The sequence below is a fragment of the Chionomys nivalis genome, chromosome 1 (genome assembly GCF_950005125.1).
Source record: "Chionomys nivalis chromosome 1, mChiNiv1.1, whole genome shotgun sequence".
In the NCBI taxonomy this organism is placed as follows: Eukaryota; Metazoa; Chordata; class Mammalia; order Rodentia; family Cricetidae; genus Chionomys; species Chionomys nivalis.
Genome location: NC_080086.1, coordinates 79,952,853 through 79,976,899, shown reverse-complemented (window position 1 = coordinate 79,976,899; position 24,047 = coordinate 79,952,853). Strand labels below are relative to the sequence as shown.

General features: G+C 47.2%; 1 protein-coding gene across 1 annotated transcript; it reads right to left on the bottom strand.

Annotated features, from left to right (window-relative positions):
- Window positions 1–5,339: 5,339 nt before the first annotated feature.
- Thnsl2 (threonine synthase like 2) lies at window positions 5,340–23,018 on the bottom strand. Its single transcript, XM_057777535.1, has 9 exons — window positions 22,929–23,018; window positions 19,895–20,129; window positions 17,621–17,815; window positions 16,488–16,640; window positions 12,163–12,393; window positions 9,832–9,980; window positions 9,604–9,729; window positions 6,156–6,307; window positions 5,340–5,821 (listed from the first exon to the last, which is right to left on the bottom strand). Exons 2-9 carry the CDS (start codon window positions 20,115–20,117, stop codon window positions 5,593–5,595), a joined length of 1,458 nt encoding a protein of 485 aa, XP_057633518.1. The 5' UTR covers window positions 20,118–20,129; window positions 22,929–23,018; the 3' UTR covers window positions 5,340–5,592.
- Between the last annotated feature and the right edge of the window lie 1,029 nt (window positions 23,019–24,047).

Below are 24,047 nucleotides of genomic sequence, written 5' to 3'. Positions count from 1 at the left end.
CAATTCCACTACTGACTAATCTGTGTGAGCAGCCCAAACTACCTGAGCAGGTCTGGCGAATAGGCACATCAGCTGGGTCAGGTCACCTTCTAACCTTGGCTCGAGCTGTACTAGTTTTGGGCTAGAGCAGAGCCTCGGGAGACTTTATCTTCAGGGACAGACAACCTCTCAGCAAGGCTAATTGGCAAAGCAAGTAGTAAAATGAGAAGGTAATTTAAAAGTACTGGTCTGAGTTGGGCTGTGGTGGTGCACACCTTTAATCCCAGCACTCGGGAGGCAGTGGCAGGCGGATCTCTGTGAGTTTGAGGCCAGCAAGAACTACAAGAACTACAAGAACTTGTGGTCTACAAGAACTAGTGCCTGCAAATATTCTGATCAGCAAGCAGAAGGGGAAACTGAGGCCCGCACAGATGAAATGGTTGCTTCATGCTCCTGCTACCAGCAGACTCACAGCTGAGGAAATTTTCAGCCTGCTCTTAACTTCATTTGAAACAGGCTCCCTGGTGTGGGAGAATTGTCTGTATTCTGTCAATCATGTTTTAAATAAATGCTGATTGGCCATGTAGGAAGTATAGGTGGGACAACAAGACAGGAAGTAAAGGTGGGGCAATGAGAATAGGAGAATGCTGGGAAAGAGGAAGCCCATTCCTCCCCAGACCTGCCCAGACCACCAAAGAAGCAGGATGTGACCTGCCCCGCTGAATAAGGTACTGAGCCATGTGGCTAATATAGATAAGAATAATGGGTTAATATAAGTTACAAGAGCTAATAAGAAGCCTGAGCTAATGGACCAATCAGTTTATAATTAATATAGACCTCTGCATAATTTTTCTTTGGGGGCTTACTGGCTGTGGGAACTGGGCAGGACATAAACCCCAACAAGCAGGCCCTCATGCTACAGCTCCTGCCTTTTCCTGTTAAGTGGTACATGTGTACATGAGGTATGGGCTGTGTATGTGTGTGTGTGCATGTGTGTGTGTGTGTGTGCATTCTGACTGCATTGTGGCACATCACAGACCGTGTGGCTTTTCTCTCTGGTTTGTAGATTGTCTCTCAAACATCACCTTTGTCTATGTCTAGGTCCTTTCCACTTCTTACAAGGACAGCACCCACATTGGATTAGGTCGTTTCCCAAAGACTGAATTGCCATTCATTCCTTTGCTTGTTTGTTTGTTTGTTTGCGACAGGTGTTAGTGTGCAGCCTTGGCTGACCTAGAACTCAAGAAGCCATCCTGTGTTTGCTTCCAGAATGCTGGGACCAAAGGTGTGTGTGATCACTCTCGGCCTGAACTGTCATCTTAAAACCCTTATCTCCAATGACAGTGGTATTCAAAGGCATTGTGGCTTACAATATCTGCAGACTTGGAAGGAGACACAGTTCAGCCCAGAATGGTGTTAGCCAAGGGTCAGTGCACCTTGAAATTCTCAGTTGCTCTTCCCCATCCAGTCCCCAGGATGTACCCTGTTTGTACCCCGAGTAGTCTCTCACCTGGTGTTGCTGTGTCCTGTGCCTTTAGTCTAGGATCCCACACAGCTGTGGTGGCTTCTCCATGCTGGGGAGGTCTCTAGGCAACCAGTGCTACAGCAGCCCCTGGTGGCCCTTCTGGGAAAACACAGCCACATACCACATAAAGCAAAGAAAGGGAAGGGGATCAGTAACCAGAGTGGGGAGCCCAAAGAAGAGGGAAGAATGGGAGGTCGAGAATAGCAAAGGGAACCCCACAGGAATGCAACTGGCTCTCTAGAGGAGCTGTGATGAACACTTCACACTGAACTCAAAGCCATACCGTGGTGAGACCCATCTCCACGGCATGCTGCCTCACCTCCCAGAATCCCAGTCGGCTCCTTTGTAAAATGGGGACACGAGGAGCACACACTTGCTATGCTGTCATCAGGATCCTGAACTGACTTGTATAAAGCAGTGACTGACACACTATAGTGCTTTCAGGAACACATTATGACTTGTTTTCAATTTATTTATTTGTATTTATTGTTCCAATATGATGTGAGCAGACTCTCTCCTTCTACCTTTATGCGGATTCTGAGGCCTAAACTCAGGTCACCAGGCTGAACCATCTCACTGGCACCTCCCCCCCACCCCCATGGGGCTCTTACTCTACAAAAGTATTTGAAAACTATTGAACAATCATTCAGTAGCCCAAGCTGGACTGTGTTGAGAACTGGACTGGTCCAAAGCTTTTTCAGAGGCTTTAATGAAAGAACAAAAGCAACCTAGTTTTGTGTCCTTGCTTGGGGCTGAGACCTGGGTCTCAAAGGAGTTCATTTCAGTTCCTGGAAACTTGGCTTCCCCCTGGAAAGACTTGGAGTTATCAGTTCCCAGACTGCTGTGTGTCAATGCTCATGAAATACAGTGTATTCGTCTTGTTCAACATTGCTTGATTAGTCTCACGCTGATTTTGCCCCGTTGCTGACTCTGTCCCATTCTTCCCTGGAAATAGTATGTAAGTATTCAAGCTTGCTTGGCTTAAGACAAGGTTTGTGCAAGATGTTCTGACCACAAACTTTATTATCTTCTCTATCTTCTGTCTTTACCTTTTGATGAGGGCAGAGCAACTGCAAAGGTAGGGCACAGCATCCTCTGGTGCCAAGAAGTTTCCTCTACTCACTGCCACCCCTGTCTTTCTAGAGGGAAGTCCACCCTCCAAGGCGTGAGGACTGCCACTGCCATGGTGGACTTGCGTTTGTCTGAAGTTTCTCCTGCTGCCCATAAGATCTGAATCCAGTAACATGAGTAACCAAAAAGCTGGACGACTTGGTTGGTACACTGATGCCACATGTCTTTCTGTCTGTGACAACTCCTATCCTCACCAGCAGCCCAGGCTTCCCTGTCCCCACCTGCTCTGATGAGCCAATCTGGTGCAGCAGGTGGAGACGGCACGTGCCTCAGTATCCCCTCTCAGGCCAGTGGGACTGCCCTCAACCCTTCAGCTCTGCTCTCCCCGACAACCACTCACAGCCCCATCCAACTAACAGAGCTTCTGTTCCAGGGATCTCCCAATGTTTCAGCAGGTTGAAAGCAAGTGGCGAGGAGGGCCACGGCTCTGAATTTGGTTTGGTGACTGAATAAATGGAGAGCCAGAGACCATAAGAGCCAGGTTAATATATAGGTGAGCAGCCTTGCATCAGAGGTCTGGATCCTGATCTCTTTGAGCTGGAGCTGACTGCTGCAACCTGCAACATTATACAGTAATTGCTCAGCCATCTTTTCACAAGTGACTTATCAGAACCAAGGTGTAGAGAGCTGCGTGGAGCCGCACCTGATGGTGATGTGTAGAGAGCTGCGTGGAGCCGCACCTGATGGTGATGTGTAGAGAGCTGCGTGGAGCCGCACCTGATGGTGATGTGTAGAGAGCTGTGTGGAGGCGCACCTGATGGTGATGTGTAGAGAGCTGCGTGGAGCCGCACCTGATGGTGCTGGCTTCCGCCCTCTGTGATCCCGAAAGCGAGTGCTCTCTGTAATAATCAACTCCTTATATGGCTAAGGCCTGACTTATGCTATTATCACACAATGATCGTCAGCTGCTTGCATATGCGTGAACCTATGGACAGTGCCCACGTGGCAATCCGGGGTTGGCAACCCGTGCCTATTTAAGGGCTGGGAGAGGTTTGCCCGGGGAGAGAGAGAGAGAGAGAGAGAGAGAGAGAGAGAGAGAAGCTGTAAATAAGGTCCTGAATAAACTGCTTGCAAAAAGAGCTCCAGTGTTGCGTCTTCCTTGCTGGTCAAGACGGGTGCGACACCAAAGGACCTGGTAAAGGCTAAGCCAAAAAGCAAGGCTTTTTTGCATTACTGCTTTGTGAATGAGTGGTTGTCCTTTGCTGTGAATTTTTCGCTGTAGCAAACTCCCTTTCTGTTACATATTTGGGGATCAGTTCCCACAGTTCAGAACTGTGTTTCCCACTGCCAGGCCTTGTCCCTCTCTCCTAGATAAGCACAGGGATTTGCCTTCCTGCAATTATCTTTATCAGTAGGCATTTGGTCCAATTTTAGGGTCCAGGTAAGTTCAAGGTACTAAGATATTCACAGACCTCCAAGGACACAGAATTACTACCTGCCCAAGCTGCTGCTCTGGTTTTACCCCACAACACACATGGTCAGAACGGCTGATGACAGCACAGCCCAGAACTGATAATTTAGAGGCCTGGGTCTCTTCATTGCTTAGAGCAGTAAGTCTAACTCAGACCTAGGTCCATAGAAATTACAGTGTCCAGTGCATGTGCTATCTGATCAAGAGCCATCAGCTTCCCCTAGGTTGCCTGGTTACCTTGCAGCCTCTGTGCATACTGGGAGAAAAGAAGTGGTACACTGATTTAAACAATCCATGCCCTATTCATAATTTTACAGAAAATAAACTCCTTAGCTCTTTACTAACCATCTAAAAATGAAGTGTAGCACACTAACCTTCCCCTCTAGAATTCCCTGATGACTCAATTCCTTTCTTAACTAACTTCCTCCATTAAGGAGTTCATTGGACATAGACTAGCTACTCATACTGATCTCTCTCTCTCTCTCTCTCTCTCTCTCTCTCTCTCTCTCTCTCTCTCTGTGTGTGTGTGTGTGTGTGTGTGTGTGTGTGTGTGTGTGAATATTCTTATCTGATTTTCTATGGGGCAAAAGAATACTGGCCCTGGAACCTGCTAGGTTTTAAGGGTGTATATGGCTGGGAGCCCTGGTAATGGGTAGAACTAAGGACAAGGAGGAACGATGTAGAATTAAGGAACAATGAGGAACTAAGAACAATATAGAACAAGGAGAACAAGTAGCGGGTGGAACCGTGAGAGAATAAAGAAACATGGACAGATGGTTGAATCCTGTTGTGAGTAGATTTCTTACCCCTCAAATCTTTACCCTCAGATTTCTAGCCCCCTTTTAGCTATTCATGGTATCTTTAATTGAACCCTGAAAGGGAGTCTTAAAGGCAAAGACCTTTTAAGGCTGCCTAAAGCTGACCCTAATATCAGGTGCAGTTCCAGAAACTTGCATATGAAGAATGATCTTGCTGAGCCTTTCCAGATCCGCCACCCTCCACCCCAGCTGCCACTCTTGCCCTCACAGAATAAAGCCAAGGGAGCAGATTTCCAGGAAACAGCTTTCCCCAGAAGCCGGGACATGAGCTGCTCAAGGGCAAAGCTCCCTGGGACAGGAACATATTCTTAAAAGCACAAACTTGCCATATAGATCTGGCTGCCCTGGAACTTTCCATGTAGACCAGGCTGATCTAGAACTCACAGAGACCTGTCTGTCTCTTCCTAAATGCTGGAATTAAAGGCATGTGCTACCACATCCAGCTGGGACAAGGAACTTTTTAAAAAGATTTATTTTCATTATTCTATATTATAGGTAGGCATGTGTGTCTGTATGTGTATCTGTGCACATGAATGTACTGCCCACAGAGGCTAGAGGTGTCAGAACCTCAATAGCTAGAGTCATACATGGTTGTGAGCCACCTGACTTGGATACTTGGAACTAATCTTGGGTCCTCTGGAAGACCCAAGAGCAAGAATTCTTAATTACTGCGCCATCTTGTCCCAGCCGGTCCTGGGACGAGAGTCTTCAAGCCAGTCGCAGCCTGGCTATTGTGAGGGGTTCACAGCACAACCTTCCCACCGCTGGGACAGGCCCTCAATTGTATTCCGCAGCATCTGTATCCAGTCATCCCCTCTCCGCATCGGGATGCAGCGCGTCTCCTTGTGCTCCAAGGCTAGGATCTCTGCAGGAGTCTGCGGAGTCAGTCCAGCAGCCTTGACTGCTTCTGGGAATTTAGCTGCAGAGGCAGAGGCCAGGCAGCACCGGGATATGGTACTGAAGATGGGGCAGAACAGGAGAAACAGGCAGAATGATGGGGAAGGAGAAGATGGAGGAAGGAGGACCAGGGGAAAGGTTAGGGGTGGGGGACAAGACAGAGACATGATTAGTACCTTGAACTTACCTGGAGAAGCCTGCAAAGTTTCCCGATGAAGACCCAGCTCAGGTATCACCTCCCCTCATGACCTTGGATATAGTTCACACCTCTTCTAAGTGCAGTTGTAGTTTGGGGCACAGAACCCAATGCTCACCAATATCACTATCCTTAGTCTTGCCAAGCCCTGCTTAGAGAAGAGCTATGTCCCCGTGCCCCAGACCTCACTGCTGGTACCTAGACTGCCTATTGTTAGTCTGCTGGTAATGGTAGTTCACCGCTGTGGCTGAGTGGGGGCACAGCAGGTACTGGTTCTCCTCCCAGCAGCGGCCCATGGTCTGGGTGATGGCTTCATCAGACACCGACCCGGATGTCACTGCCTCGGAAAGCTGAAAGGTCAGAAGACAGGGGTGAATGTCGGGACTGGTGAATTACAGAAGGACTAAACCTCACTGTAACCACAGCCAGCACCGGGACTCAGACTAAACCCTGCTGTATCCACAGCCACACCGGCACCAGGACTCAGACTAAACCTCACTGTATCCACACCAACACCAGGACTCAGACTAAACCTCACTGTATCCACACCAACACCAGGACTCAGACTAAACCCTGCTGTATCCACAGCCACGCCGGCACCGGGACTCATATGAATGCTACAGACTCAATACTGACCCGCCTCAGAGTAGAATCAGTTTCCGAGTTTTGAGCCAATTACAGTTCGCTTGTTTTTTTTTCGAGACTGGGTTTCTCTGTAGCTTTGGAGCCTGTCCTGGAACTTTTTTTTTGTTTTGTTTTGTTTTTTAGGTGCCGGGACCAACGATCACCAGCTACCCTAGACCATGCTGGCCCCGAACTGACAGAGATTTGCCTGCCTCTGCCTCCCAAACGCTAGGATTAAAGGACTGAGCAACCACCACCAGGCTCAATTATAGTTTTGAGCTTCTTAGCAGAAGGATCTGTAGAAGTTTTGGGTATACCCCAATGTATTTAGATCATGAATCAAACTAGCACACAGTCTTGTTCTACAACCGGATACAACGCAAGTCACGGGTGTTCAAATTGCCCGTGGTGTGAGAGCTACCCGGTCAGTTCCCACCCTGCTTAGGAGCCCTTCCCTGGAAATCCTCCTAGTACTCACAGGCAGAGGAAAGCTCCCTTCTCAGCCTCCCTGAGCATTCAGAACACCAGATAATTTCCTGAGGATGTTCTGTGTTCTTACAACATAGCCAACACTATATGTGTACTCAGTGTCATCAGAGACCAAGTGGTCCATAGATTGTTTATATAGATATTTCCTGATTAGGGTCAGAAATGGCAACCAATATTTTTTTCCTCCTCCTCATCTTCCTCCTTTTCCTACTTCTGAGGATTGAATGCAGGACCTAATGCATACTAAGTATGTGCTCTACCACTTACATGCATCACTTAGTGTGACAGCTGCATTTTCTCTTCATATTCCCAGCACCTAACCTAGTTTTTGAACCATAGCAGACAGATTGTATGGATGGATGGATGGATGGGTGGGTGGGTGGGTGGGTGGATGGATGGATGGATGGATGGATGCCTTCCAGCAAATACAGTGTCATCTGAGTACAGTCAGGGAGAATATGAAGAAACAGAGGATATGATGACCAGTGTTAATGGAGGATCTCACTTACAAACCATGGGCCAAACAAACTAATGTTTGGCTAAGTCAAAAGCAGCATAGGGCTGGAGAGATGGCTTAGTTATCTCTTGCAGAGAACTCAAATTTGGTTCTCAGCACCCACATGGTAGTTCACAACCATCTGTAACTCCTGTTCCAGGGGATCTGATGCCCTCTTCTGGCCTCCACAGGCACTGCATGCATAAGGTACACATACAATACACACAGGTAAACATTCATAAACATTAAATAAAAATAATGGAAAGTTTTTAAAGCAGTATAGATTCTAAAAGAAGGAAGTCCCACTTTAGTCTTCAAGAGCATAACTCAGGCCAGATAACTATACGCAGTTTTGAGAAGACCCTTTCAGGAGGGACACTAACCAAGAACAACTATATCATGTAAAGGACTAAGTTAAAGGATTTGGGAAGATCAAGTTGGCAAATGAGGATTCTCTTAAAGTGGAGGACACTGAAGTAAAATCAGACTGTGCAATCTAGATGGAGCACATCCTAGAGCTTTGTGACGACGAGAGCTGCAGCAAGGTAGCTGTCCCAGTCACCGGGTTGGGGGTGCAGAGCCAGCAGGGCCACCCAGTGGGAATGAGGAACTGAAGTTTAAGGCATCACAGGCTGCATTCAAATAAAAGCAACACTTTCTAACTCGTTCCCTAAAATAAATAAAACGTATTTATTAACTAAACGGAGTCTCTCCTCCTGCAGCAGAGAGACAGAGACAAAGTGATGGAGGAGGATCATCTGTCTATGTGTTACTTTCATTGGTTAATAAAGAAACTGCCTTGGCCCTTTGATAGCATAGAAAATTAGGTAGGTGGGGAAGACAGAATAGAATGCTGGGAGGAAGAAGGCAGTGAGGCAGACGCTATGAAGCTCCGGCCCAAGATGGACGTAGGTTAGAATCTTCCCGGTAAGCCACCACCTCATGGTGCTACACACATTAACAGAAATGGGTTAATCAAGATGTGAGAGTTAGCCAGTAAGAGGCTACAGATAATGGGCCAGGCATTGTTTAAATGAATACAATTTGTGTGTTGTTATTATGGGTGTAAAGCTAGCTGTGCGGGAGCCGGGTGGGACGAAAAGCCTGCCCTCAGCTCCTCACTACAACAAAGAGAGACGAGGGCCAGGAAGAGCTATCTTCTCTGTCCATACCTGAAGGGCAGAATGACTTTGTCCTTGTTGTGCAGGTGTTGCTATTACTGCAAATTAACAACACTAATAAATAAAAATGGAACTAGGAACTGCATGGAGTTATATATTCCCAGCAGTCTGGAAAGTGCCTCCTGTGTATCTAATCACCCAAGCTCACAGCAGTCTTAGGAGACAGGCTTTCTTATTATCCCTGCTCTCCAGATGAGGAAATCAAGGCGCCACACTTATACAGCTGGCTTAGTGTTCACAGCTCTCCTCATCCAATCAGTGCCAGCTGTGAAGTTCCTGGTTCCCCCTCCCTTGCTCAGACTTCCAACCCCAAGTCTGTCCCCTGGCTGCATCCTTTCCTTCCTCCGTGGGATGTCACAGCGCTCGGGGAACCTAGAAGGTTTAGCGCACAGGGTTGCTCTTTCGAGGGAAAAAATGTACTAACCACTATCTGTCCACCTAGAAGGCTGGATGTGGATGTGTTCACTAGCCTGGTGACCTTTGCTCTGTGCACCGGATTATCCCCCAGGCCCTTATCAGTAAATCTATAGAATCAATCTTTACAGACCTTACAAGAGTTGCGATGTAGTCGTGCCTGATCTGTATTTAGCTTATTTGGTTCTCCAAGGAGATCTAAGTAGGCTTTATTGTATACACGGGACTGAATTAATCATCAAAAGAATAATGTTCACCACGTTGTACTGTGCTTAAGCATGCCTGAAATAAACCACTAGAGGCCAGACACCAGACATTTGAATCAACACTGTCTACTGAATCTTGTTGAACTCAGCTGCCATCTTGCTTCCATCAGATCGTTACTCTGCTGGCTATGGAAGTTGCAGAGACCTACCCCCACTGCATATGGCCAGTGACCAACCTTGCTATGTAGCTCCTTGGGTAGGTGTACACTTTGGGTTCTTTCAAACTGTTCCATGAGGGCTCTTGTTGCCTGGCTGTCAAAGCCAGAGAGCAGCCAGAAGATTCTCTCCATGTTGTAAGGCACCTGAGTGGAAAGACAGGGTCTCAGGCCACCCTCATTCCAACCCTATCCAAGTCCTGCCCCACCCCCACCCCCCAGAAGCTGCTCTTCTCCCCACAGGCCCACCTGAATGTCCATAGCGGATGCCAGGGTTGGCTTAACGACCTCACCCAGAGAGAAGTCTCCCTTCTGGACAGTTCTGTGGATGATGTCATTGCTGTTTACTGCCACAACCAGGCGGATAGGCAGGCCCATCTTCTGAGCAATGCACCCAGCTTGGGACAAGACAGGAAGACAACAGGATTTTAGGACAAAAGTGAAGAACTTTTACTTTAAACCGAGCTTAATAAAAGCAGACAAACTCTTGTGCTGTTTGAAGATGAGAACAGAGAGAAACGGGAAGAGCCACAGGAGCAGGGAGAGAGATAAGGAGGAGGGCAACTGTGCCCTACCCACCAGGGACTAACACACTTAGTTAGTTTGTGAGGCCACCCACTGCGGAAGAGGAGACAAATCCTACCAAACTGCAGAGCCCAGGTCTTCGCCTTCCACCTTGCTTTAGGGAGGGTAGCTAACTGCTCACTGCTGACATGCCAGGCTAGTGACACAGCTCCTAGGGCTTCTGTCTGTCAGCTTGCTGTGGGAGCACAGAGATTACAGATATGTGCTACCATGTCCAGTTTTATGTCTAAAGATCCAAACTCAGACTTGTGTGGCAAACACTTCACCTACTGATTCCATCTCCAGGCCCTTACTTTTTGGAGGGCAGTGGGAATATTCACCACTATCACCCTTAATTGTGTAAAGCCCATTCATACTCTCGTGACACTTGATCCTCACGGAAACTTTACAGTGCTCTTCAATGATGAGGGATAAAGGATGCTCAGGAGCGCCCAAAGACTTGATCAAATGGGTCCTTAGGAAAAATGCCAGATGGGATGTCCTCTCTGGGTATTGCCCATGCTTTAGTTTGTGCCAAGTGCTATGAAGGGCACAGCTATAGGTGGCATCACTAGCTTGAAGGGAAGCACACTGGGTAGTGGGGAAACCAGCCGTCCTTGCCAGCTGCCAGCCCACTATCATCTCTGTCTTCCTTTAAAAATCCAAGGAATCTCCTAACCAACATGATGCTTTTGTTATTTCACCTAATTTACACTGATGCCTAGAGAAGCAATGCAATAGACAGAGCTAACACCATCGCCTTCTCAAGAGACAGCAAGGATGTAGACTCCAGTCTACCTGGGCTGTCAGCCTGGCTCCACTACCAACCAGCTGTGTAAACGGGAAGCTAACGTCTCTGTGTCCAGTTCCTCATTCTAAAACGGCAAGAATAATGCAGATGGAAGTTGAGTGCAGACTCAACTGACCAGGAATCAAAACTATCCAAAGTAGGCTGTGGTGATACATCCTATAATCCCAACATTTGGGAAGCTGAGGTAGGAGGATGGAGACTTCCCAGACCAGCCTGGGCTATACTGAGTTCAAGGACAGCCTGAGTTACATAGTGAGAACCTGTCTCAAGAAAAAATAATTGCACCTGTATTAAACATGTTCAGACTCTGTCTTGCAAATACTCCTTACAGCACAATGGCCATTTAGATAGCACCTGCATACTGTATGCTATTTTACATCGTCCAGAGGTGGTTTAAAGTACTCATGTGCACATATGTGCATGTAGGTCATATGCAAACACCATGCCATTTTACAGAAGGGACTTGAACATCTGCAGATTTTGGTACCCGCGGGGGTCCTAGAACCCACTGTCCATGCACATCAGGAGATAGCCATGGTTCCTAGTCCCATGAAATCATTAACCCATGAAAAGCACTTAGTACAGCAGCACCTGGTGCACAGCTAATGCTTGAGAATGTTCCTTAGTGTTCGGTGCCAGGCAGCTGGACAGCACTTTCCCTGGACGAAGTTCACACACGCCCAACAGCCAGACTCGCTCCTCACAGGCGGCTCTGAGCAGGTGATCAGCCAGCCTTTCACAGCTGAGTAACTCTCCAAGGCTCAGCTAGTAAAGGGCAGAGCCAAGGCCAGACCTGCTGATGCCATGGCCCCAGGGTAATGAGGACACACTGTGCTATGGCCCAAAGCAGGTGTCCCTCAACAGGCAGTGGGCAGAGTAGGGAGTGAAGTGCAAATTTGGGGAAAGGACACCGAGCTATGTTTGTGGCTGAGCCTTGACTTGTCTACTATCTACTGTGCAAGTAAGCACAGGCTAGGCTGATGAAATTCCCCATGTTGAGTCCTCAATCTCCTCCCACTGTGGTACCCTAGACTGTTCTGTTCCCGTCCTCTGGAGCTGGAAGAAACCTAGGACATCCCATGTGGTTTTCTGTCCTCTTTAGAATAAAAACACAACCTTCTTTTGCTCCACATTTGTAGGCAAAAGGCAGCTTGAAAGGCTGGGTGCTTTCTAGAAAGTCCATTTGCATCCCTGGGTCTCCTTACCTGCAAGGTTACCCCCAGCTCCTGTTGGCACAACCACCTCCACAGGGGGTAGGGGGTGCGTGTCCAAGGAGGGCGCACACTGGAAATAAGCAAAGAAGTGGTGTGCCATCTGCACCAGGACCCGAGACCAGTTGATGGAGTTCAAGCTCATCAGGTTGTGCCTCTGGACAAAAGGCACATCAGCAAACACGGCCTTGATGGGTTCATCGAGTTCATCACTGTTTCCTTCCACTGCCAGGGAGAGAGAAGAAGGCAGCTCTCAGGAACAGCAGGAGGCCCGGGCAGTCACACTGGGCTCCACCAAGGCCTTCCCAGGCTGGGCCCATCCTCTCCCTTCTGACCCAGACTTTGCTTCCTTCACTTTCACTTGGCTTGGCCTGGCTTCCCAGGCTCTGTATAAGCTCCTCGGGGACAGAATCCAGGCCACTTTTTCTAGTGACTCTGAGCATTTGTCCTCACTTGGGAGAAGAGAAAATGTGGCCAGAACTATTTCCAATGGTCTTGCATTCTATAAAATAAGATATTCTAAAATCAGCCTTCTGGGATATTGGGAAAAGAATTCCCCTTGTATTCCAAGCCTTTACTATTCCATGAAGAGTATGTCCTTCACTCTTCTGGAAAGGAGGAGGGGGTTTACTCAACTGAAAGATGTGAACTCTACTGGGGCTAGGGGGAAATGGTTATGTCTCTCCTGTGGGTGAAGTGTGGGCAGCCTGATCCCTGCTGCTATGTGCTAGGTAAGCTTGCTTGGGCAGAACTTCCCTGAAGCTGTGCACATTGGTTTAATTAATGGGGTAAATTATTGGGCAAATTTTCCACCAGTCTAACACATCAATACCCCAATCAAGCTGCCTCAGTAATTGCACCAGGGTTAACCTTTACCTGATATCTGTATCTAATTCTCCACTTGGATCCATATCTCAAGGTGGGGTGTACATATGTGTACATGTAAGGGTTACTGGGGAAAGTACCAGGGCAGCCACTCGGGCCGTAAACCCGTCTCTCAACATCACTGTAGAGCAGCAATGAAGATGGGGACCATCTGTAAGTCCACATGTACACACCAAGCAGCCCAGTCCAATTGCTAAGGCCGAGCCAATTTGACCCCATGGGGTCAGGAGTCGGATCCAAGATGGACATGTGAGACTTTCAGGTCACTGAGACTCAGAAGGACATTTGCTGGGGAGCTAGAGAAACCACCCCTGCTTTAAAGAAGATCCAGAGGAAAAAGGAGACTTGGTTACCTCAAGTCTCCATTCTGTGACCTCAAGAGGAAGTAACCTAGGATTGGGGAGGGCAGAGCAGAGACTTGGAAGTACTGGGTTCCTGATGGTAATGCTGAGCCTGAGAATCAACCAATTGAGAGCCTACTTCACCCCTGGGTATCGCAGTTACAGAAGCTGGGAACTGTTCTTCCAGACAGACTGAGTTGGATTTTCTGTTACTTCCAATTTAAAAATATATATACAATAATCAATGAACATCTACTGTCTACTAAGTACTTGGTGCTTAGGAATCACACAATGTACATGGAAATTATCACCTTTATAAACCCAGCAGTTGGGTAACAGACTTGCTGTGTGTCTTTGTTACTTTTCTATTGCTGTTATAAGACACTATGATCAACGCAACTTGTAGAAGAAAGAAATTTTGGGGGCTTACAGTTTCAGAGGCTTAGAGTCCATGACCACTATGGCTATAGTACTGGGGACAGGCATGGCACTGAAGTGGTAGCTGAGAGCTTACATCCTTAAGCATGAGGCAGAGAGAGAGAGAGAGAGAGAGAGAGAGAGAGAGAGAGAGAGAGAGAGAGAGAGCGCTAATTAGGAATGGCTGTGGGCTTTGGAATCCTCAAAGCCCACTCCAGTGACACAACTCTATCAAGGCCACACCTAATCCTCCCAAGCAATTTTACCAACCAGGGACCAAGCGCTCAAATATACAGGGGCCATTCTCATTCAAACCACCACATTCCACTCCCTGGCCCCCATGGGCTTATGGCCATATCATAAAGCAAAAGGCATTTAGTGAAACTTCAAAAGTCCCCACAATCTATCAGTCTCAAGACTGTTGAAAAATCTAAAGCCCAACTCTCTACTGAGACTCAGGCACTCTCTTAATTGTAAGACCCTGTAAACTAAATAAATAAATAAATAAATAAATAAATAAATAAATAAATAAATAAATGTATTTCCAAAATACTATATACCACATAAGCATGAAAGACTGAGTTTGATCTCAGGTGTGCATTCAAAGGTAGAAGAAAAGAAATGACTCCACAAAGTCTTCTGACCTTCATGTGGTCCCTGTGTCGTGTACACCCTTCTCATCACACACACAGTCATGATGACGATGAATTAGTAAAGTTTAAACTCGGTGTCCGTGATTCCATCCCCACTCTTTGAGCTCACAAAGGGAAAACACATCTTTCCCGTTACCCCTGAATCTACACACATCCTCTTAACAGTCAAGCCAGACACCTCGGAGAAGGAAGAGAACATGGGCAGCACTGCTTATGAACGAGTTTGATGACTTTAAAGCCCGCAGAACTGTCTCCTCGACACACAGAACAGAAACACCTTAGCTCTAATGATAATCATGGCATGCTCCACTTATTATCAACCACACAGCTGCCACTATTCACAGGTGGGCAGTGCTCTCCAGCTCCCAGGTGAAGATTTTATCCGTGGCAGTTCTCTGCTTTCATGCTAGGAAAAGGCAGCCCTAGACCCATGACTAGCAAACTTGGCATGTGGGAAACAGCAGGGACCCTCAGGAGCACAAATATTCTTCATCAAAGCCTCACAATGACCACAGGAAAAATTCAGCCAGCTATGGGCAATCACCAAGGCCAGTGTGCAGGAGTTTGCCAACAATGGATTAGCCAAACCATGGACTTTACACTGGAATGCACATGTGCTTGCCAAAGAAAAGAGCAGGGGGCCTTTTCCTCTGCACTGGTGCAGCTAGACAAAGGGTATTCGTGCTTCTCTCATAGGAGGACTTCTTTCCAGGGTCTGGGCTCCTTGTCAACATTGGTATATTAACATCAGATCATCCTCTATGGGGTTTATCTTAGTTACTACTCTATTGCTGTGAAGAGACACCATGGCCAAGGCAATTATAAAAGGAAGTCTTTAATTGGGGACTTGTTTATATTTCAGAGGATTAGTTCTAGATCATCATAGGAGGAAACATAGCAGCAAGCAAGCAGGCATGGGGTTGGAGCAATGACTGAGAGTTTACATTTTACATTTGATTCACTGGCAGAAGTCAGAGAGAGAGAGAGAGAGATTGGGCACCCACCTTGCCTGAACTTTTGAAACCTCAAAACCTATCCCCAGTGACACACCTCCAACAAAGGGATCCCTCCTCCAACAGAGCTATAGCTCCTAATCCTTCCCAAACAGCTCCACTAACTGGAGACCAAGCATTCAAACATAGGAGCTTATGGGGGCCATTTTCACTGAGACCACCACAGGACTATACCAGGACCCAGGCAAGCTGTAGAAGGAATTTTATTTTTATTTATCTTTTTAAAAATTTATTTTATATTATGTGCATGGGTGTTTTGCCTGCATGTATGTCTGTGTACCATGTGCACACAGTGCCCATGCAGGCTCTAGGGGGCATCAGATCCCACAGGAACTGCTGTTATAGATAGTGGTGAGCTGCATGTGGGTGCTGGGACTTGAACCCTGTCTTCTAGAAGAGTAGTCAGTGCTCTTAACCCCTCAGCCATCTGTCATTATTGTCATTATTGATTGATTGATTATTACAACATTTCCTGTGTATCAAGTGTATCAAGTGCCAGGCTGCATGGTCAGAGTGTGTAAAACCCCAACCAAGACCCCTAAAGCTACCATTCCCATGAAAGTCAAGCTCTTCATCATATGACCAACTATAGCGGAACTGGTAGCACCGAGCAGCTTCATATTTTAATATTTGGCTCTGTTTACATTCATGAACTAGGAGTCTGTCCCCTAAGGAAGGGCATGAACTGCCAAAACGCTCTGACATGGTCTCTCAACTATGAAATATGTTTGTGCTCACAACAAACATATTTAAGTGCCCAAAACCAAGCAAGTGCTTGGCTTAAGTTATGGTTCTACATGGCTGCCTACATGTGGACCTACACAGAGGCAGCCCTGACAGATACCTGAACCAGCTGCAATCGTTCAACACAGTGCAAGTTTAAAGCCATGTGCCAGCTAGTGTGGAAAACTTTGAAGCCCAGAACTTTCCCAAAGCTAAGCCAAAGCACCTCCATACACAGCTAATGAAAACAGCCAGTCAAGCCAGGACAGCTCAGCCCCTGCACCTACCTCCAAATACATGGACATTCTCCTTCAGCACCGTTGTCATCTGGAGCTCCTGAATCTTTGTGCAAAGGCCTTTGGGCAACAGAACAATGATGTCCATATTCTTGCATCCCTGAACGCTCTCAATGGAAGCACTTCCCGTGTCCCCAGAAGTTCCTAGAAAGGAGACCGACCCCTCCATTTAGAACAAGGGGAATGGATAAAGAATGAAATTGACCTTTAAATATTGGAGCCCAATGCAGCAACAAATGGTTTTCAAATACTTGAAAGATAGGTGCTTAGTACTTATCCCAGGGTCCTTAAATATGCTAATAAAATCCAGGACATTAACGAGTATTCTGTACACCTAAAATTATTATGAGAAGTATCCTCATCCTTTAGCAGACTGACAAAGGGAACTATGATACCTAATCTTATCAACTTGATGGTGCTTAGAATCACCATGGAAACATACAAGTGGTCGTGTCTATAAGGGCATTTCTAGAAAGGTTAGACTGAAAAGGGAAGGCCAACCCTGAAGGTAGGCAGAACCACTCTATGAGCTATGGTCCTGGACAAAATAAAGCCAAGAAAGCAAGATGAGCACCAGCATCCATGCTACTTGCTGCCGGACTGCTGAGACAATGTGACAGATGCCTCAAGCCCCTGCCACCACGCCTTCCCTGCCATGTGAACCGCACTCTCAAACCCAACTGTGAGCAGCAAACCTTCCTCCCTTAAGTGGCTTCTGTCAGGTATGTTGTCACAGCAATGAGAAAATTAACCAATGCAGAATCTGTGGCATAAAAATAGGCTAGAAACCCTCTAAAAACTGGCTCTCAGCCTTCCGAAGGTTGTGAGCCTTTACTACAGTTCCTCATGTTGTGGTGACCCCCACCATAAAATTATTTTCATTGCTACTTCATAACTATAATTTTGCTACTGTTATGAATCACAATGTAAAGATCTGTGTTTTCTGATGGTCCTAGGTGACCTCTGTGAAAGGGTCATCATCCAACCCCGAAAGGAACATGGCCACACAGGCTGAGAACTGCTGATCTACAAGAACTGATAGCATAAGCCTTAAGAGGTTCAACCCTGTGCATGGGCACACTCCAGCTGGGGTGCTAAAGGACCTTGCCCCTTCCCACACCCACCTACAACAATGGTGACATGCTTCTTCCTCTTCTGCAGGAAGTACTGCAGGAACTGAGCTGTGCACGATAGGGACAGGTCCTTAAAGGCGTATGTGGCCCCGTGCCACAGCTCCAATATGTTCAGCCCATTCTTCAGCCTGCACAGATTGACCACATCTCTGTGGCGGAATCGGTTGAAGGCTTGGTCAATCAGATCTGTGAGAGTAGAGATTGGACAGCAGGTGAAGGCATTATCTCTTCAAGTTCTCTTTCTGCCTCTATAAACTTTTTATCTCTCATTGCCAGCTAAAAAGTCCAGAAAATCTGATCTTAAATGACATATTTAGGAACAGAATTGTAAAGGTCTAGAAAAATCCGGGGGGCATGTATTAAGCTGCTCATATATTCCTCAAATACCCCAGAGGCTAGAACTGGCTCTAGAAAACATCTAGTTTTTATTTTGCATACTTTTTAATTTAATCTTTGCTGTGGGAGCACATTCTGCTCCTTCAGCCAATAGCCTTTAAGATACCAGCTCACTTGGGCGTGGTCTCATACTGTAAAAGCAGCAGTAACTGTGTACCCACTCCCTTGCTTCCAGCTCCCGCTTCTGGCTGCTAGACTCTGTTCCTGTTCGTGCAAAGGACTGTTGTCTAGGACAGTAATCTGTAAGTTTAACCCTTTTATTATTCATAATTCTGAACTGGTGTGGGGTTGTTTTGTGACTTACACCATTAACGCTTTTTATTGTATTTTTATTTATCTTATATGAATGGGTAAACATCTGCATGTATGTGTATGTACCATGTGTGTGCAGTGCCTGAAGAGGCCAGAAGAGGGAGTCAGATCCCCTGGAGCTAGAGTCACAGATGGTTATGAGCCAGCATGTGGATCGTGGGAACTGAATCCAGATTCTCTGGAAGAGCAGCCAGTGCTTTTAACTATTGAGCCTTCTCTCCAGCTTATTTGAGTCTTTATAAGCATGTACTTTAATAGAAGATCAAATCGTAGATCAAATAAGCAGTTTCAGCCTCCTAATTTTTTTCCCTAAAGATCGAAGTGTTGTTAGTTTGTTCTTTGCAATACTAAATCTCACGTCTGTGGTGCCAGGACCTGGGCATAGCTGATATACAAACTTAGTCACAGTCTAGAACTGAGCTTCTTGAACGTCTGTCATGGATGGCACTTGAGATCATATTAAAATGTGGGCTCTAGGTTAACGTGTCTGAGCTGACTTTGAAATGTCTAACCCTGCCAGGGGACATCATCATTGTTGGTCATGTGCAGTCCTTCCTCCTCCCCAACTACAAAACCTACCATGACTTTTGTCAACTTGACACAAGCCTAGACACATCTGGGAAAAGAGAATATCAACTGTGGTATTGCCTCCCTCAGACCGGCTGGTAGGAAAGTCTGAGGGGATTTTCTTGTTCATGACTGATGTGGGAGAGGCTCAGCTCTCTGGGGGTGGTGTCACCCCTGGGCAGGGTTCAGGCATGTATAAGAAGGAAGGATAAACAAGCTATGGGGAACATGCCAGTAAGCGGTACTTTTCCACGTCTTCTACTTCAGTTCCTGCCCCTGACTTCTCTCAGTAATAGAGCATGACCAGAGAGTTGTATGTTGAAAGAAACCTTTTCCTCCCCAAATTGCTTTGGTCATGATGTTTTACCACAGCAACAGAAATGATGGCTAAAATATTACCCCATGGGTTTTCTTCTTGTCAAGTGTCACCTGAGAACCAACAGCTGTAGTCAGACATAGGCACTTAATAGAAAGGCAGGATCCTTACACCCAATCCTGTGATTTCTGAATGGCTCCCGTGGACTCATATGTTTGAATGCTTGGTCCACATGAGGTGGAACTGTTTGGGAAGGATTAGTTCACTGGGGTGAACTGGGTAGACTTTGAGATTCCAAAAGCCTGTATCATCCCCAGTTAGCTCTCTCTGCCTCATGCTTGTAGATCAAGATGAGGTACTGAGCTACTGCTTCGGCACCATGCCTGCAGCCATGCTCCCTACCATGATGGTCATAAACTCTAACCATCCCAAACTGTAAGTCCCAAATAAACTCTTTTTTCTCTAAGTTGCCTTGATGGTGACTCATCACAGAATAGAAAAATAACTAAGACATACCCAAATCTACTGAATTAGAGTCTGCTTTTAAAATTGAGCTTCTTGAGGGAAATTAATTGCACATTCCAGCTTGAGACAACATGTCCCAGGTCACTCAACAAGGCAAGATAGTCATCTAGGCGTCTGGATGAATGAGAGAGACATTCATCAACACTCACCATTTAGGTCATGCCTTGGAATGAGCTCTAGGCTAATGAAGAGGGCACACAGCTCCTTCACCAGGCTGCGATAGGAAAGCGTGCTCCAGCGACGCAGGGTCTCTCTGTCCAGCTGTGGGAGCTCCTCTGGCACATAGAGGCCCCCATCTGGTGCATAGCCAGAGAAGAGGGCTCCTTCAAAGTTGACCCGTGGAGCTACTCCCCGGGTGCTGGTGTACCACATGATCCTGGAAGCCTGCAGAGGAAGAGTCCAAGAGGTGGCTGGTCTTCAAGCTCCCGGCACCTCACAGGATGAAGCTGAGTATCCACAGCCCTCTGACCTAATGTCTGAGCCACCACTCACTGGGATATGCATCTCAGACATGGCTTTGGCAGCCCTAATTTGAATCTCATCTCAGTTTTGTCAAGTCTTGTGTAAATTATGATCCTTCTGATCAAAACAGGCAACTCCACTGAGCCCACTACCTCCAGGTGTAAGTACTGGAGCATGCTGGGAAAAGAGAACCACAACCCTTACCAGTGACCAAGAAAACCTTGGAATGGAGAGAGATCATAGTAATAGCAGGTAGCTGCCATTTTTGACAGGCTTCTTAGTAGGGAAAAGACCAGAATATCTGGCATATGAGGAAAGGGGGACAGTTATTCACTGCTGGTGGGAGTGCAAGTCTTTGCCACCACTATAGAAGTTGGCGCAGCGATTCCTCAAAAAGCTAGAAATGAATCTACCAAATGAGCATCCCAAAGGACGCTCGACTCTATTACAAAGATCTGGCTCATCCATGATCGTTGCTGCTCTACTCACAACCTACATGAATGGGTAATTGGGAGTCAATCTGAGAGGCTACCCAGACCTATGAACTAAATGGACTCAGTAGGGCTTTTGTTTGTTTTTGTTTTTTAAGGAGGGAGAGCACATGAAGTTGGGAGGGAAAAGTGGTGGGGAGGAACCAGAGGGGAAGGAATAGGACAGATATATGATCAAAACATGTTATAAGCATGTATGAATACTAAACAAAATACATGTTTTTTAAAACTGCAAGTCCCATGTCCCAGGAGACCCTCAATCCTAGGCAAATCAGGAAAGTTAGGCATTATTAGCAATAACCTGTGGCCTACCTCAGAGCCTAATTCTAGAAGGCCAGCAGTATAGCTTGAATACTGCCTTTGAAACTCTCTAGCCATGGCTAATTGGCTCTGGCTCCTGGCATGGATTCAAAGGCTTCAGTTGCTTAGAATGGGACAGAGATCACAGCAGAATTTAGGGGTTCCCATGCTAAAGCCTCACAGTAACTAGGGTGATCAATTTGACTACACATAACTCCCAATACCACTTCAGCATGTCTACACCCCTGCCACGAGAAGGGGAGATCTGGAGACCTGGAAGAATTCCGTTTTTCTCTTCCTGACCCTGGAGATGGACCCCCTGGTGTTCTGTCATTTCTCTGCCACTGAGCTCCATTCCTGGTCCCGAGGTTGTGGTTTCCTGCTTCAGGTCTCTGACAACTGTGGGTCCACCATGAGTTCTACATCAGCTGCCACGCGCCACTCTTGCTGCCTACGAATGCATGTGCATTCAGGTGTGCTAATTATTACCAGGCACACCGACCTTCCGACATTGCCACACGACTTGGCTATCTACAAAGTTCAAGCCTCAGAATGGTGCCATCAGATTAGAAAGGTAAGGGAAAAAATAAAATCACATAAGATTTTAAAATAACTGCACAATTCCATTTTGGGCCTTATTCATCGCTATCTGCAGTCCTGTGCATTAGGCATGCCTGAAATATTACTACCTAGAACTGGGATGGACACTGTCATGCTGGGACAATGTGTGTAAACAGAAATGACTTTAGGAATCTGGGGTATACAGTCACCCCACACAGGAGCCCATGACAAAAAACAAAAGCAAGGCAAGCACAGCATCTCAGAAGGCAGAAGCAGGGTCAGGAGGTCAGAGGCTCAGCAGTGTCTGCAGTTATCATAGGGAATTCCAAAACGCTGTGGAGAGTGTTTGTGCTTATGCAAACTGGCCTGAAATCCTCGCTGCATAACTTTACCGGACCAGACTAAAGGAAATGCCACAAGTGAGCTACTGAATCCCCAGCCAAAATGCTGTAGGTGCTGGGACAGGCCAGAAGCAGGTTGGGCTACAAGGAACTGCCAAAAAAGACCATTTCCCCAAAGCCCCATTCTCAGTGGAATGGACCATATGGTACCCGGTGCAGAGGGGGCCTCGGGATTCTGCAACCCAAGAAAGACTGAACAAGGAACAGAGGAAAGAAAGAGCCTGGCTTGAACTCAGCTCGTGCCAGAAAGTTCTGTGTGAGCAATAAGAAGCTGGCCTGGTTAAGCATGGAGGCCCAAGCTCCTTACAATTCTGACCTATGACTTCAAGAGACAGCGTTCCCAGTCTATAACTACAAGAAACACACCTGAAGGTTTTTGTTGTTGTTTTGTTTTTTAGCAAAGCTCAAAAAGGAATCAGTTGCACTTTCATTAGACTGTTGTGTGAGGACTCTGGACTCAAACGTCTGCAGTACATTATCGTGATAATTACTTCTTGGGACTTCTCTGGATTTTATTCCAGAATGGAGACGGGAATAAACACGATAAATAATAATAACAGGGATATCTGCCTATGAGCCGGGATTCTGCGTCTGGAAAGTCTTGGAGACTCGGGTCCCAGCAGTAGATGGGTTGGAGTATAAGGCAGGCTCGATGGGGTGGGGGGGATGGGAGGTGGCGCTAGAACCGCTGGCGAGCTCGCAGAGGCCTAAGGCCCGCCCCCCCTCCCGCCTCTGAACACAGCGAACTGCCCTAAGTTTCGGGGTTCTCCCCGCACTGCTGAACCCCAGCTGCAGGTGGAAAACGCGAATCCTCCACCCGCACTGACTGCTGCCATCTCAAAGCCCCAGCAGGCGTTAAGACGCTGGCCGGGAAACCAAACTGAGCCGCCGGGGCGGGACAGCAGCCAGGACTCGGACAAATCACCGCGGAGAAAGCGGGGGACGCAGCGGGGCCGGGACGACGTTACCGTGGGGACGCGGAGCTGCCTGGCTACTCGAGGTCAGTAAGCGACAAGCACGAATCTGCAGTCCCGAGCCCGAGGTCCTGAGTGAGTCTAATTCCAAAGGTGGGGAGGAGCTCCTCCCAAGGGGGCGTGGATAGGGCGTGGAGGAGGGGCGTGGCAGCGTGGAGGAGGGGCGTGGCGGAAGGGTGGCGAAGGGGGCTGGAAGAGAGGAGAGCTTTCCTGCTCATTAAGCCCCTCTCAGGCCTTGGGTTTTCTTTTACTCACGATCCTCTCTGCCACTCAATAGAATAAAAGCTGGTAAAGTTATGTTTTGTTTTATTTTTATTATCTATCTATCTGTTTTTGAGACAGGGTCTCTCTCTCTATAGCTCTGACCCCCTAGAACTTTCTACGCACCCCCCCACCCACCCACCGAATGCTGGGATTAAAAACTTTGTTTTGTTTTTAGATGAGAAAACAGAGGACAATGTGGGAAGAAGGAAGGCCCTTCTGTCCTTTGACTTTCATGGATCTGGCCTGTGCTAAAATCCACCAGATGGGTGCATCGACTTAGCTCAAAAAAAAAAATCTTACTAGGATAATACTTTTTCTATCAAACATAAGTCTACTCTAGGGAAAAATCCGACTCAGTTTCTCCCTCTCCTCTTCCTTTTCTCTACCCCCCCACCCCCCGCCTCTTCTTCATGGAACTCGATTACCTTGAAGTTCTGATCTTTGGGGCCTCTGTTTCTTCCAGCACACATGCCATCCCCTTGTCACCCACAGCCTCAGAAGGTGTCACCCAGCTGCCGCTGACTAGACTGGGACAGTCTCCTCAGTTGGAGACTGTGCTCACGGTGTGGGATAGGTCTTCCAAACACAAGATGGCGCCAGAGGCTTGCCATGGAATTGACACAGGCGTCCGAGGGGTATAAGTCAGTTAGGGACCGTCTCCAAAGTGTTTCTGTGCATTCCATGAGGTGCACCTAACCTTTCAGAGGCCAAAGAAACTGGTCCTCTCGAAATGCCACGACAGTCAGCAGTGTTTGTCATAGTATTCCCAAAGACGTCTTCATGAGCATCCAAGGACAGCAGCACCATCCACGGGGCTGGCTCTTCCACAGTGCCCTCTGCCTGGCTCTA